Genomic DNA, 14543 nt, shown 5'->3' with positions numbered 1-14543 from the left:
GTCAAAAAGGGATTAACCCTCTAGATATAACCATTGTTGGGTCAAATCTAAATATTTTCCTGGTTTAATTTTACCCCACGGCTGCTTTTTGACTCAGTGCTGGGTTGAAAATAACCCTGCATTTTTAGAGTGTGGGTAAAATAAGAACAAAATCAGGTGGGTTGTATTAACCCATGGTTTGGTCTAATATGGACATTTTCTGTTTATGTAAACCAACGGTTGGGTAAAATTAAACCAGGAAAATGTTTAGATTTGACCCAACAATGGGTTATAACAACCCAACATAGATTAATTTAACCAATTTTTAGGTCAAATAAAAAAACATCCTGGGTACGCTGGGTTAAAAATAACTAGGTTGAGTGTGGGTTAAATAAGGACAAGTCCAACCATTGAGTTTAAATAATCTACACTGGGATTTTTCAACTCATGCTTGGGAATATGGACATTTTGAACATTAATTTAAAGCTGTGTTTGGGTTTGTCCACATTTTAACCAACCATGGGTAAATCAATCCATGTTGGGTTGTTTTAACCCATGATTTGGTCAAATATGGACATTTTCAATGTTTATTTAAACCAATGGTTGGGTTAAAAGAATCTATGTTTTGTTGTTTTAACCCATGATTTTGTCAAATATGGACATTTTCAATGTTTATTTAACCAACGGGTTTGTCCATATTCTAACCAACCATGGGTTAATTGAATCTACGTTGTGTTGTTTTAACCCATGATTTGGTCAAATACTGTATGGACATTTTCAATGTTTATTTAAACCAATGGTTGGGTTTGTCCATATTTTAACCAACCATGGGTTAAATCTATCTATGTTGGTTTTTTTTTAGTTTAACCCATTGTTGGGTCAAATCTAAACTTTTTCCTGTGTTAATTGTACCCAAAGGCTGCGTTTGTACCTTTTTGACCCAATGCTGGGTTGAAAATAACTGGGTAAAATAGGGACAAATCCAACCGTTGAGTTTAAATAATCTACACTGGGATTTTTCAACCCATGCTTGGGAATATGGACATTTTTAACGTTAATTAAAACCAATGCTTGGGTTTGTCCATATTTTAACCAACCGTGTGAGAAATAAATCTATGTTTGCGCGTAGAAATCCCAATTGATTGCAACACAAAATTCCAGCAACGTTGGTACACAAAAGCCCCTTTTTAGAGCAGTGTCTGGTGCGCATTTTTGACATTAATCGTCCATCCGCACCTACGTACCAGTCATGTGCACCCCTTAAAAGACAAAAGAGAAGACGACTAAAGCTAACAGCGGCATGAACTGATTTCCATTTAATCTTATTACCGTCCAGAAGAACCTACAGAAGTGTTTATCAACACCTCACGATCCATCCTCTTGCAGAGAAAACAGCAGCGGATCAGAAAAATAATAATCCTTCTGTTCCTCTTTTTCTGGTCATCCCACACCATGTCATAAATAATACAAAATGATTCACTTCAGATAATGAGACTGCACTTTTATACCACCATATATGTTAAATTCTCCATTACAAAACTACATTTATTGGCCATACAAGTGCTCTGATGACATTTGCACTATGAACCACCGAGAATATTTGTCATAGCTGTATTGTTTAGTCTCGGCTTCGTTTCTATTGCTTTTGAATTGTGAACTCGGACGTCAAAGATGGTCAGCGATAGTAGCATTTTTTGAATGAATCTGATGATAATTGATAATAATTGAGTTAAACAAGACCAGTGGCATGAAAATCAATATGCGTCTTTATATCATTATATCGTATTTATAACATTATTTATATGCGACATTATATCATTATATCATATTTATATCATTATATATATTATTTGCATCCAACGCGACTTAGTGTGCATTTGCACTGCTACCAAGCGGCAATACTTTACCAACTAAGCTACATAAACTAAAAAAGTTAATGCAAAACATCAATAGTTTTTTTTATGTGTGACTCCCGAGTCCTTAAAATGGCCCGTAGTTTGTCTTATTACAGTTTATTACAGCATGTCCCTGCCTGTCTATTCATTCGGTCGCCTTCATTAGTCACCATTCACACCTGTTGTTCCTCCACAATACAGATTTAGGGAAGAAAAATGTGGCTTGTGTTTTTCCTCAAACATCCCTTTCATTTACATCCAATAATGCGTTATTGTGTGGTCAGAAATGGGCTGCGATGTATTCAGACAAACAATACTCAATCACACCATATTGAGCTTCTCCCTTAATGCTTAATTTTTTGGTCCCGCATTGCATCGTGGGTAATCGATTTTCTCATTTTCCTCGTTGTGGAATAATTAAGACAAACCGTCTTTGTTCATGTCTAAGGAGACATTTATCTGAGAGAGAAAGAAGTGAGACAAACAGTGCAGGGAAATAAAGACATTACCCATAATCCCTCAGGTTTTCTATAGGTTTGAAATAGAAAGGCAGCCGACATTATAATTATGAGTGAAGTAGTAGATTTGTAAGATTATGTAAGATATTCAAATGCTCTGACGTGACAAGGTTTTGATCAGGCATTGCAAAAAAATACCCTGTGGGGTCCAAGGGGACTGGATTTTGCACGACACGGTAACAAAACTCCTAGGAGGCAATAAAGAGACAATCAAATGTGCCTTTAATAGTTAATAAGACCGTAATTTGTTGTGGGGTGTCCGTGCTGTCCGTTTTGATATGGACCTTTGTTAAAAGTGACTTTGGTTTATGTAAAACTAGATATGCCACCAATTTGAGGACATGATCTTTTTGTTATAGAATTGAAAGCGCAGTTCAATCCCGTTCACTTTTTAATTGCCGAAACCTCTTTGATCAGACCTTTATAAGTGTAAAAATCTCTTCCTTTAGACTTTCAATAAGGACACTCAAAGTACACACACGCTCTCACACAAATATTGACATGAGCTGAATACAAATATCCTGATGGAGGTTTATAGGAGATGCTTGTGTACATGATCAGTGAACTCACCTTTAACTGTGAGTAAAAAGTAATTGCTGGTTTTCTGCACCTCAGCATGCTTTTAAAAGCACAGTTGCTTTTTTCAGATTGAAATTTCGCTATGGTTTGCTGTGGTCTACATGTATTTAGAAAATGGTTTTCCTGACCATTAGGATCACTTAAGCTCTTGGTCTGTTCCCTATTCGCATTCACTGACTGTCCGAATGGATTTTGACATCAGATCGACGTTGGATTTTGAATTTGGATCAATGTTGTTTTTTGAGGCAATACAGAATTTTGAGCAGATGTCAAGGTGATTTAAGACTATTTAATATCTGCAGAAACCCTTTAGGTTGTAAGTTAATATTTCATAATAAATGTCCACAGACTTATACAGGAAAAAATATTTACTGTATGTTGTCAGATTGCTGTATCCATTTTGAATTCAAATCAACATTGGATTTTGACGTCAGATCAACGTTGAATCCTGATGTAGGATCAATGCTGGATTTTGACGTCGGATCAACATTGGGTCCTGACGTCGGATCAACGTTGGGTCCTGACGTCGGATCAGCGTTGGGTCATGAAGTCGGATCAACGTTGGGTCCTGATGTCGGATCAGGGTTGGATCGTGACGTCGGATCCTGACATTGGATTAACGTTGGATCGTGCAAAGGATCAACGATGGATTTTGACGTCGGATCAACGTTGGATCCTGAATTTGACGTCAGATCAACGTTGGGTCCTGACATTGGATCAACGTTGGGTTCTGATGTCGGATCAACACTGGATCAATGTCTGATTTTGACATCAGGCCGACATTGGATTTTGACATCGGATCAATATTGGTTCTTGACGTCGAATCAACGATGGATTTTGACGTCGGATCAACGATGGATTTTGACGTCGGATCAATGTTGGGTCCTGACGTTGGATCAGCGTTGGATCGTGACGTCGGATCAAAGTTGGGTCCTGACGTCAGATCAACGTTGGATTGTGACATCTGATCAATGTTGGATTTTGACGTCAAATCAACGTTGGAACCTTATTTGTATGTCAGATCAACGTTGGGTCCTGACATTGGATCAACGTTGGGTTCTGATGTCGGATCAACACTGGATCAATGTCTGATTTTGACATCAGGCCGACATTGGATTTTGACATCGGATCAATATTGGTTCTTGACGTCGGATCAACGATGGATTTTGACGTCGGATCAACGTTGGGTCCTGACGTTGGATCAGCGTTGGATCGTGACGTCGGATCAAAGTTGGGTCCTGACGTCAGATCAACGTTGGATTGTGACATCTGATCAATGTTGGATTTTGACGTCAAATCAACGTTGGAACCTTATTTGTACGTCAGATCAACGTTGGGTCCTGACATTGGATCAACGTTGGGTCCTGACGTCAAAATCCAACGTTGGGTTCTGACGTCGGATCAACGTTGGATCAATCTCTGATTTTGACATCAGGCCAACATTGGATTTTGAGGTCGGATCAGCATTGGATCCTGACGTCGGATCAATGTCTGATTTTGATGTCAAGCCAATGTTGGATTTTGACATCAATACCCAATTTTGAGCAGATAATCAATAATCTTATCAGTCAGTCTGTCTGTCTATAGTATCTGTCTGTCTGGCCATCTTATCTGTCTGTCTATCTATCTGCCTATCTCTCCGTTAGGCCATCTTATCTGTCTGTCTTTCTGCTCTGTGTAAGTCTATCTGCCTGTCTGTCTGTTTGTATGTCTGTCTGCCTGCCTGTCTATAGTATATATCTATCTGTCTGTCTGTCTCCCTGCCTGTCTGTCTGTCTCTCTGTCTGTCTGTCTGTCTATCATATAGACAGTGTTTCATACAGTATCTAGTGACAGATATTTTTTAAATAGTTTCTTGTGTTTCAATAGGTAAATAGCTCCATCATGTGGTTTAACAAAGACTTGTCAACAAAAATTGTTGTCATGCTACTGTTCTGTTATTATTTTTCAGTATATGCTACAGTATAAACAATATTTCTGTTACACTTAAAACACAAGACTTGTATTACGCACAGTATAAATAATTTTTCAGAAATGATATATATGAAATTAATATGACTTTTAGCAAAAGTGTGATTTTTTTCAAGATTCTTCTAAATAAGTGTATATTTGTAAAATGATATTGTTTTGTATGTAACATTTAAATACATGGTTTATTAGCATTGACTGAAATATTTACAATGAATAAAATCTTTTAATTTGAAAGAGTATTTTTAAATGCTTGGAATTACTTTTGAGGACAAAACAATTATTTCTTTCATAAGAATATAAAAAATAAAGTAAAAGCAGCCAATAAGACGCAATAATAGATGTGAAATCTTTCAATGTTCACTGAAAAAAATTATTCATTAAATTTACTTGATTTTTTTAGGGTAAGTGGTTGCAATAAATGTATTTAAGCTACATTTAAACAAAAGTTTTTTATTTTATTTAATTTTCAATTTTTCTTGTTTAAATGTAGCTTAAATAAATCAATTGCAACCATTTACCTTAAAAAATTAGTAAATTTAATGAATATTTTTTCAGCGTTTTTAAAATGTATTTTCCGGTGAAACCTCAAGAAGCTTCTTGATAAAATGCCATGAGTGAGATTTTACAAATTCTAGGAAAAGATTACCTACACTACACTACAGTTTTGATTTATTTTGAATGCTTTTAGTCACAACTTAATCCATACAGTAGTTGCATTTGTGTAATGTCCTAGTTTTTATGAGATTACTATTGTAATGTATAAAATATAAGTAATGAGTGTTTCCAAACTTTTGATCACATTTATTACTCTTATTAATTATGAAATAAAAATCTATGTATTTATGTAATGTATTTAAATAAACATGTAAATAGTCTTAAAAACTGAATTTATTTTAAAAACATAATAAATATTGAAAAATTACCTGAAATATGCAGTGATGACATAAACCGAAACTGACAAGTTTTGGTCAATTTATCCATTATTTATTATAATATGTTTACATTCCACTTTACAAATTCTTACAATATTCCCGATGTAAAAATTCCCTTCTTTTCAGAGCTGTTTTTGGCCTCAATTGGTCGTTACAATCTTTGTACAAACATGATCACAGAACACACAGAATCTATAGAATAAATTACTTTTAAAAAGAAAGCAAAAAAAAAAACAGTAATAACCGAGCCACAAAATTTGCACCAAGTTTCGAACATCGGATGTCAAGACATCTCATTTCCAGTCTAGAAACAAAACAGATATGCCGTCGAAAGAATTAAAATAACAAGTAGCCAAAACAAGAGCAGTATACAATCACGAAACAAACCATACCGTCTAAACGGGCTACTTAGTCGATGTTATTTTAAGCTAAACACTAAGCTTGGACTTTAGAAATCTCGAAAAGCAAAACGGAGAAATAGGCGTATGGAACGACGGACGTTACATTCAAAACATCAATGAGAACTTCAAAACACGCTTAAAATAAAGTGACAATGCGAAGCGGAACTCTTCTGAAACATTATGACATCATAATGTTCTGATGATGTAACAATGTATAATTACATAACACTGACGTTTTTTGTGCAATCACTGATTTACTCAGTTTTATGGCAACTTAAGAAAGATCAGGCATTTCATGTACAAAACTTTCAGAGTAGAAGTGCTGATCTGCAATCAGCTAATGTATTATATATATATATCCTTTCATTATAGTTAAAGTTGGCAACATGTCACATACAGGCGTGGTTTAGTGTGTGCGTGGGGAGGGACAAATTCTAGTTACCATAATTAAACAAGATTTGAAATAATAAATAAATCTAATTAAAATTTAAAGGAATATAGAAACGTAAACCATAAATGTAACAGTATACATTACATATATTTTAGGGTAAAATGACTAAATTATGTTTCTTTTTTAGTTCCTGTATGATCCATAACATTTATTTAGTCACTTGGGATTTAGTCTGGTAAATAAATAAATGTAAACGTTTAGTTTTGGCACAGCTGTTATGTTTTAGCAATTTAGCAAAGTGTATCTGAATTGTACCTACCTTTACAAAAACGAACGAGTAAGTATGGTAACCAGTATTTGTTCTCCCCTCCGGGTAGGCGGTTCATCCCTCACCGACTACTGTATATCTATATCCTTGTGAATTGTGATGAGTAAAAATGTCTATTTCCCGAACAGGACTTAGTGCCGTTTTAACAATCACTTAACAATATAGAATTCAGCACGATAAATATAGAAACACAATATAAAACAAGGCCTCAGAAAGGATGTTTTTCAATTGTTCTCTGAGAGGTTACGTGAGTGAACAGCGCTAGAAACCTGCCTTGACATCCAGGGAAACCTTCACCTGTTACGAAAATCCCACCAACTGCCTGAAATTCCGCAATACGGAATTGGATTCTTCAAATTGTGTTCCCTAAATCCTGGATATCATCATAGCTTTGTGTGCGTGTGTGTGTGTTTTAACAGTCCGAGTCACGGGATCATCATCGCAGAACTGACGCCCAGAGATAGAGGTGTGCGGTCACAGTATAACGCAGTGCAGCCTCTGGGAACCCGAAGGTCTGTCCGCCCGCCATTTGGCCTTCCTCTTCTTCTTCAGACCCCGCTCTGGAATCTGCTGCCTGGAAAGATGATAAAGATTCAGTTATTATAGCGAAAACATAGCGAATACACGCATTGCGATGCCACTTACCGAATCACTCTGACAAGCTCATGAAACGCTTTGTCTACATTCATGGGTGGATCCTTCGCACTCGTTTCGATATACGTGATCTGCGAGAAATACATAAGAAACTATTTACATTTGTGACCCTTATATGAAAAGTTTGATTTCACTCACTGATTTTAAAAAAAGCTTTGGAAAAGGGAGTCGGCTGACTTCCAAAACACACTTGTAGCCAATCAGCAGTAAGAGTCTACTAACCGACATCGTTGCCTGGGTTGCGTATGTGTGGGGCGGGTCTATAAAAAAAGGTCCAGATTCTATTGGGGTAGGGGCGTGTTTGTTTAGGTGACTTCAAATGTCAACACTGGCTTTCAGAGATCATGCACCCCGCCTTTAATCTTTGACATGACCTTAACTCAGTCAATTTTAAAGGGGACCTATCATGAAAATCTGACTTTTTTATTTAAGTGCTATAATTGGTTCCCAAGTGCTTATATCAACCTAGAAAACTGAAAAAAATCAACCCAGTAACTTAGTTTTGGCAAACCATTCTCTGCAAGCATGTGGAAGAAATAGATAATGGAAATTTGGCTCCCCTTGTGATGTCAGAAGGGGATCTTATTATAATAATACCGCCTCTTAATCTGCACTACCCAACCACAGCACTGCCCTTAAGTACAGAGAGAAAGAGAAAATAATTGACAGCACAATTGAGTTCAACAAAATATCATTATGGTGATCAGTGTTTGCATTTCATCAGCTCATTTGCATTTTTAAGGACACACCCAAAAAACGGCACAATTTTGCTCGCACCTACAAAGTGTCAATTTTAACATGCTATAATTAATTATCTATATGATATTTTAAGCTCTAACTTCACATACGTACTCTGGGGACACCAAAGATTTATTTGACATCTTAAAAAAGTAGTGAGAAATGTCCCCTTTAAAGATATCATGTTTATATTTTCCCAAAATTATGTAGTGAATTTCAAAGACAGTAATAGACTTACGCTGTGTTTGGTGGCCATTTCTCGACCCTGGTCACTGGTGATCTTGCGTAGATGCACCAGGTCGACTTTATTCGCAACTAGGACCATTGGAAAAGACTCCCTACAGACACAATAGGTAAACTAAAACATACTTGTTTTCATCATCATCAAATTGGTTCGATTGTGCCAAGCTCATACCTGTCCTTTACTCTCAGGATGAGCTGATGGAAACGGTCGATGTGCTCAAAACTGGCTTTATCGGTGACTGAGAAGACGATGAGAAATCCGTCTCCTGTCCTCATGTACTGCTCTCTCATGGCACTGAACTCTTCCTGTCCTGCTGTGTCTAGAACTAAACGCACAAACACATCGATAAATATACACAGACGGTTCAAAAATAACCACTGCGGTAAGCGAAAACACTTTTTTTACACATATCTATAATATATGACTATATATTAAAGGTGCAGTGTGTAACTTTTAGGAGGATAACTTTACAAAAATGCAATATAATATACATAACTATATTATCAGTGGTGTAAAAAGACGTTACATAATGAACTGCATTGTTTTTATTACCTTACTATGAGCCGTTTTTATCTAAATACAACGCGGGTCATGTTTCTACAGTAGCCATAATCGGAAAACTGCGCACTTTGTCTAAGACGACAACATGTTTGTCCTGTGATGGCTACCGTGGCTTCTCTATGCGCTTCGAAAGGAAGGGGGTGAGCTGTGCACTATGCCGTTAGTTGCAATTTCCAATCCCACCACTAGATGCCTCTAAAATCTACACACTGCACCTTTAAATCTTGAATTTAGCTACGCCCCTACTGGTGATTCCCTGAACTGCTCACCATCCAGAATGGCCCACTGCCCATCAATCTCGGTGTGTTTGAGGTACGAGTCCTCAATGGTGGGGTCGTAATCGGGGACGAAGATCTTCTGGAAGAACTGGATGGTGAGAGCGCTTTTCCCAACTCCTCCGTCTCCGACCACCACCAGTTTATACGTCGGCAGGTTGTCCCCGGGAACCATGCTGGTCGCCATGGAGACAGCTTCACCTGTGATAAAGGGGAAAATGTGTCAGATGAGACCGATGCCAATGGATACGATGTCACTAGATGGACTTTATACAGGCATGAATGGGCTGTGTGTTTCCTAGACATCCCAGCTAGAAAATCACACACACTGAGGAAAGACGGTCTAGACGAGACTCTTGGATCGGTTCTCAGTGTGATCTCAGTTTGAAACTGCCAACAACCAGAAGGGCCCACAGACTGACCAGTCAGCTAAAACCGTACAGACAAAATGACACTTCCTGAAAAACACTTTCTACAGTAGACAACTAAAACACAAATGCAATCTTTTATTGTAATAATAAACATGCAAGAAATGTAAGAATGCTTTCTGATTTCCAGATTTGTTTATGTCTAACCCTAAGAAGAAGCTATGGCACTAAGGGGTATGACGAGACATGTACGCCCAGAGTATAGTTTTTTTTTTTATGTGTATGTGAACGTGCGCGCACGGTCGAATGCAAAGCCTTGCAAAGCGTAGTTTGTTTAACTCGTACACAGACGTATGACGCAGGTGCATTGCATTTGCGTTACACTGTAGTAAAGCCATGTTTCATTTGTGGTTACTATGGTTTTGTTACAAATAAAACCAAGAAACTATGGCTACTATGGTTAAACTATGATTAATATTCGTGAGGAACCAGTCAGGTGTCGGTATTACACACCTCCTCCGATCGCTTTTCCTGTCAACCACAATTAAAGGAAGTTCAGGATTTCCTTTCTGTAATCATCAGGGAGCTCCTTTTCTCAGGGATTATGTCAGAACTACGTTTCCAAACTGCTAAATGAATATGCTCAATGCTTCACATCTATGACTCACATCCTGGCAAATTCTTCGTAAAACTGCAATTTTCGTATTGCACAATTGAAAAAAAAAGTAATATGAAAAAATGAGGTTGACAGGGATGAACAACCAGAAATGTTGTCCTGTAACTGAGGTTCTGGCTAGATGGGATACAGCTACTGACTAAATCTCCGAGATGTTGGGTTTAGGGTTAGGTTTGGGAGTAGGATTAGAATGAAAACAGAGGTACTGACTAGATGGGATACAGCTACAGTCTAAATCCCCAAGATTTTGGGTTTAGAGTTAGGTTTGCGAGTAGGATTAGAATGAAAACAGAGGTTCTGTCTAGATGGGATACAGCTACGACCTAAATCTCTGAGAGTTGGGGTTTAGGATAAGGTTTGGTGGTAGGATTAAGAAAAAATAGAGGTTCTGGGTAGATGGGATACAGCTATGACCTAAATCTCTGAGATTTTGTAGAATAAAGTTTGGTGGTAGGATTAGAAGCAAAACAGAGGTTCTGTCTAGATGGGATATAGCTACAGTCTAAATCTCCAAGATTTTGGGTTTAGGGTTAGGTTTGCGAGTAGAGTTAGAATGAAAACAGAGGTTCTGTCTAGATGGGATACAGCTACGACCTAAATCTCCGAGATTGGGGGTTTAGGATACGATTTGATGGTAGGATTAGTAGCAAAACTGAGGTTCTGTCTAGATGGGATATAGCTACGACCTAAATCTCTGAGATTTCGGGTTTTGGATACGATTTGATGGCAGGATTAGGAGCAAAACAGAGGTTCTGTCTAGATGGGATATAGCTACGACCTAAATCTCTGAGATTTGGGGTTTTGGATACGATTTGATGGTAGGATTAGGAGCAAAACAGAGGTTCTGTCTAGATGGGAAACAGCTTCGACCTAAATCTACGAGATGTTAGGTTTAGGGTTAGGTTTGGGAGTAGGTTCTGTCTAGATGGGATACAGCTACTACTTAAATCTCAGAGATTTGGGGTTTAGGATAAGGTTTGGTGGTAGGATTAGGAGGAAAACAGAGGTTCTGTCTAGATGGGATACAGCTACAACCTAAATCTATGAGATTTTGGGATAAGGATTAGGTTTGGGGGTAGGATTCTAGATAGATGGGATACAGCTACGGCCTAAATCCTGTGAAATGCTGGGTTTAGGGTTAGATTTGGGAGTAGAATTAGGATGAAAACAGAGGTTCTGTAGATGGTATACAGCTATGACCTAAATCTCAGAGATGTTGGGTTTAGGGGTAGGATTAGGATAAAACAGAGGTTCTGGGTAGATGGGATACAGCTACGGCCCAAATGCCGTGAAATGTTGGGTTAAGGGTTAGGTTTGGGGGAAGGATTAAAATGAAAACAGAGGTTCTGGCTAGATGGGATACAGCTACAGCCTAAATTTCTGGGATGGTGGGTTAAAGGCGGGGTGCATGAGCTCCGAAAGCCAATGTTGACATTTGAAATAACCTAAACAAACACGCCCCTACGCAAATAGAATCTGGACCTTCTTTTGATAGACCCGCCCCACAAATACACAACGCGATGTTGGTTAGAAGACACGCACCTTACTGCTGATTGGCTACATGTGTGTTTTGATAGTCGGCCCAACTCCCTTTTCTATCAAAACACACTTGTAGCCATTTCACGGCATTTTGGCCGTAGCTGTTTTCTAACGTGTTTTTCAAAAATCATGCACTCCGCCGTTAAGGGTCAGGTTTGGGGGTAGGATTAGAATGAAAACAGAGGTTCTGGCTAGATGGGATACAGCTACTGCCTAAATCCTATCAAATGTAGGGTTTAGGATTAGGTTTGGGGATAGGATTAGAATGAAAACTAAGGGTTCTGGCTAGATGCGATACAGATACAACCTAAATCTCCGAGATGTTGGGTTCAGGGTTAGGTTTGGAGTAGGATTATAACGAAAACAGAGGTTCTAGCTAGATGGGATACAGCAGCTGCCTAAATCCCATAACATGTTCTGTTTAGGGTTAGGTTTGGGGGTCTGAAAAGATTGGCCATTGTTGTATCTCTTCTAGCCATAACCTTGGAACTGGTGACAAGTGGAACTCACTGAGGTCATTGAGGCTATGACTAAGTACGTTTACACTGCCGGTCCAAATCTGATATTTGCGCATACAAAAATCGGATTTGGACTTGCAGTGTGAACGCAGTATATGACTGTTACTCAACCATAGGACTGGGGCCCACTAGGAGGCCTGAAAATCACTTAAAATCTAACCTAAACAAGCATTATAATAACTAAAAAAGTTGTTTGGGTATTGGTATGATAAATGTACATCTTTCTGGAGGCTTTCAAATATTGTTGTGGAGAATGGAGAGCATTGAAGTAAAAAAAAACTGAGGTCAACTGGTTTACAGTATAGATTATTATTATTAAGTTATACAACCCATAAAATTTTGGCTCTGGGCCGTCTGGGAAGTCTTATTCAGATTAAAAATATTAATGTTTATTAAAAATTGACTAAAATATTTGAGGCTGAAAGGCTGTCAGTGGATAACTTCTAATTCTCTTTTGACCAAATAGTGAACAACAACAACAACAACAACCGTGTTTAAGTTAAAAACAAGCTGCTACTTTCCTTTGTAGATCGATCTACATACAGTCCTAAAAATAAAGGTGTTAAAAGTTTCTTCACACAATGCCACAGTATAGTGATTTGGTTATAGGTCATGATTAGTCATTTCTCTCTTATCTTTTTATAATCTAATGAACCTTTTCCCACTACAAATAACATTTTGTGAAACAAGAAACAATGCAACCATACAAAGAAAGTAGCTATTAATTGTTTTGTAGGGAAATAACCGTGTGGTGCATAAAAAGCAAACTTAGAATAAAACGTAGAACATTTTTTTAAAGGACACACGGATGTTATCAATTATACCATAATTTTTGCTTAGTGTGCATACTTCTGACATAAATATTATTTGGAGTGTGACCCTTCAACACAAATCTGAGCTTATGCACATATCAATACACCCACTTTCATCATTTAGTCTAGCTTATTCAATGCATTACCAATACAAACCGTTATTGTATGCATCTGCGTCTATTTTTGCATTAGATCGCAAAAAAAGGAAATAATGTCTCGTGCATTAGTCGTCTGCTTCATGCATACTGTATGTGCACTGTTGCACCAATAATATCGCGTAATAATATCGTTAAACGCCCACTGAACGTACAAAATCCAAGATGATCTTCCTGTAAAGATGCAAAAACTGTCATATTCGAAGATATGCATTAAAGATCATTACCTTATCACGAGACGACAGCATATGCCAGTAGCCCGATCCGTTGGCACAGATGTTGCACTGCACCCGACATTACCGAGTAAATGCACACGCGGAAACGTTTGTGTATTTTTTTTACACAACTGGATGCGCTGCGTCTTTACAACGATCATCCGCGCGAGAAACCGTTTCAGTTCCTCACGCCTCGATACTGAGCGTGTACAGTTTACACTAGGCGTGTTCGGCTGCTTTATGCTACGATGCGCAGATTAGTCTGCGTATGAATTGGAAGTATCGCGAGAGCGATCAGACAGCTGTCATTTCGAATCGCTCTCGCGATACTTGGATGCCATACTTCGATTAGTCTGCACAGCGCCGCGCTGACTGATTTAGAAAACTGACAGGGGGAGACGAGTCGCTTCTGCAAAACATTTCGAAACAACTTTAAACGTTAAATGCTCACTACTGCTTATTTTAAATGATTAATTTCTCTTTAAAACTACAAAAACGACCCTGAAATGCAATATTAAAGATACATTTTTAAAACTGTTAAAAATACTCCCCTCTTTCTCCTGAGCTTTGGGACGCTCCACTGTCAGAGCTCAGTGTGGGCACGAGCATGAGTCAATGCCCTGTTTAATTTAGGTTTGCTGAACATTTGCGTATGTATATAAGAAACAAATTTAAATGTATTTTTCTTCATTTGATGTCAGCGTTTGAGATAATAATATTTATTATTCTTGATTAAATGATAAATGGTATTTTAGTCAGATTAATGACTATGAAATAGATTGCCACACATGAAC

The 14543-nt window shown here is 37.9% G+C and overlaps 1 protein-coding gene across 1 annotated transcript; it reads right to left on the bottom strand.

The window, feature by feature from the left end:
* Nucleotides 1-6962: 6962 nt before the first annotated feature.
* On the bottom strand, nucleotides 6963-13954 carry mrasb (muscle RAS oncogene homolog b). The gene is made up of 6 exons (XM_065244571.2): nucleotides 13762-13954; nucleotides 9461-9667; nucleotides 8802-8955; nucleotides 8625-8724; nucleotides 7640-7719; nucleotides 6963-7568 (listed from the first exon to the last, which is right to left on the bottom strand). The coding sequence occupies exons 2-6, from the start codon at nucleotides 9651-9653 to the stop codon at nucleotides 7469-7471; spliced, it is 627 nt and encodes a 208-aa protein (XP_065100643.1). The 5' UTR covers nucleotides 9654-9667; nucleotides 13762-13954; the 3' UTR covers nucleotides 6963-7468.
* Nucleotides 13955-14543: the final 589 nt, after the last annotated feature.

The sequence above is a fragment of the Paramisgurnus dabryanus genome, chromosome 24 (genome assembly GCF_030506205.2).
Source record: "Paramisgurnus dabryanus chromosome 24, PD_genome_1.1, whole genome shotgun sequence".
NCBI lineage: Eukaryota > Metazoa > Chordata > Actinopteri > Cypriniformes > Cobitidae > Paramisgurnus > Paramisgurnus dabryanus.
Note: the sequence above shows the minus strand (reverse complement) of the source record. Positions and strands in the feature narration are given on the sequence as shown.

What these genes read in the sequence shown, in the direction of transcription:
- mrasb (XM_065244571.2), bottom strand. Translation starts at nt 9,653, where the DNA reads ATGGCGACCAGCATGGTTCCCGGGGACAACCTGCCGACGTATAAACTG. An exon ending in ATCCTGAGAGTAAAGGACAG is followed by an intron (nt 8,725 to 8,801) that starts GTATGAGCTTGG and finishes TTGTGTCTGTAG; the next exon opens with GGAGTCTTTTCCAATGGTCC. An exon ending in AAATGGCCACCAAACACAGC is followed by an intron (nt 7,720 to 8,624) that starts GTAAGTCTATTA and finishes TATTTCTCGCAG; the next exon opens with ATCACGTATATCGAAACGAG.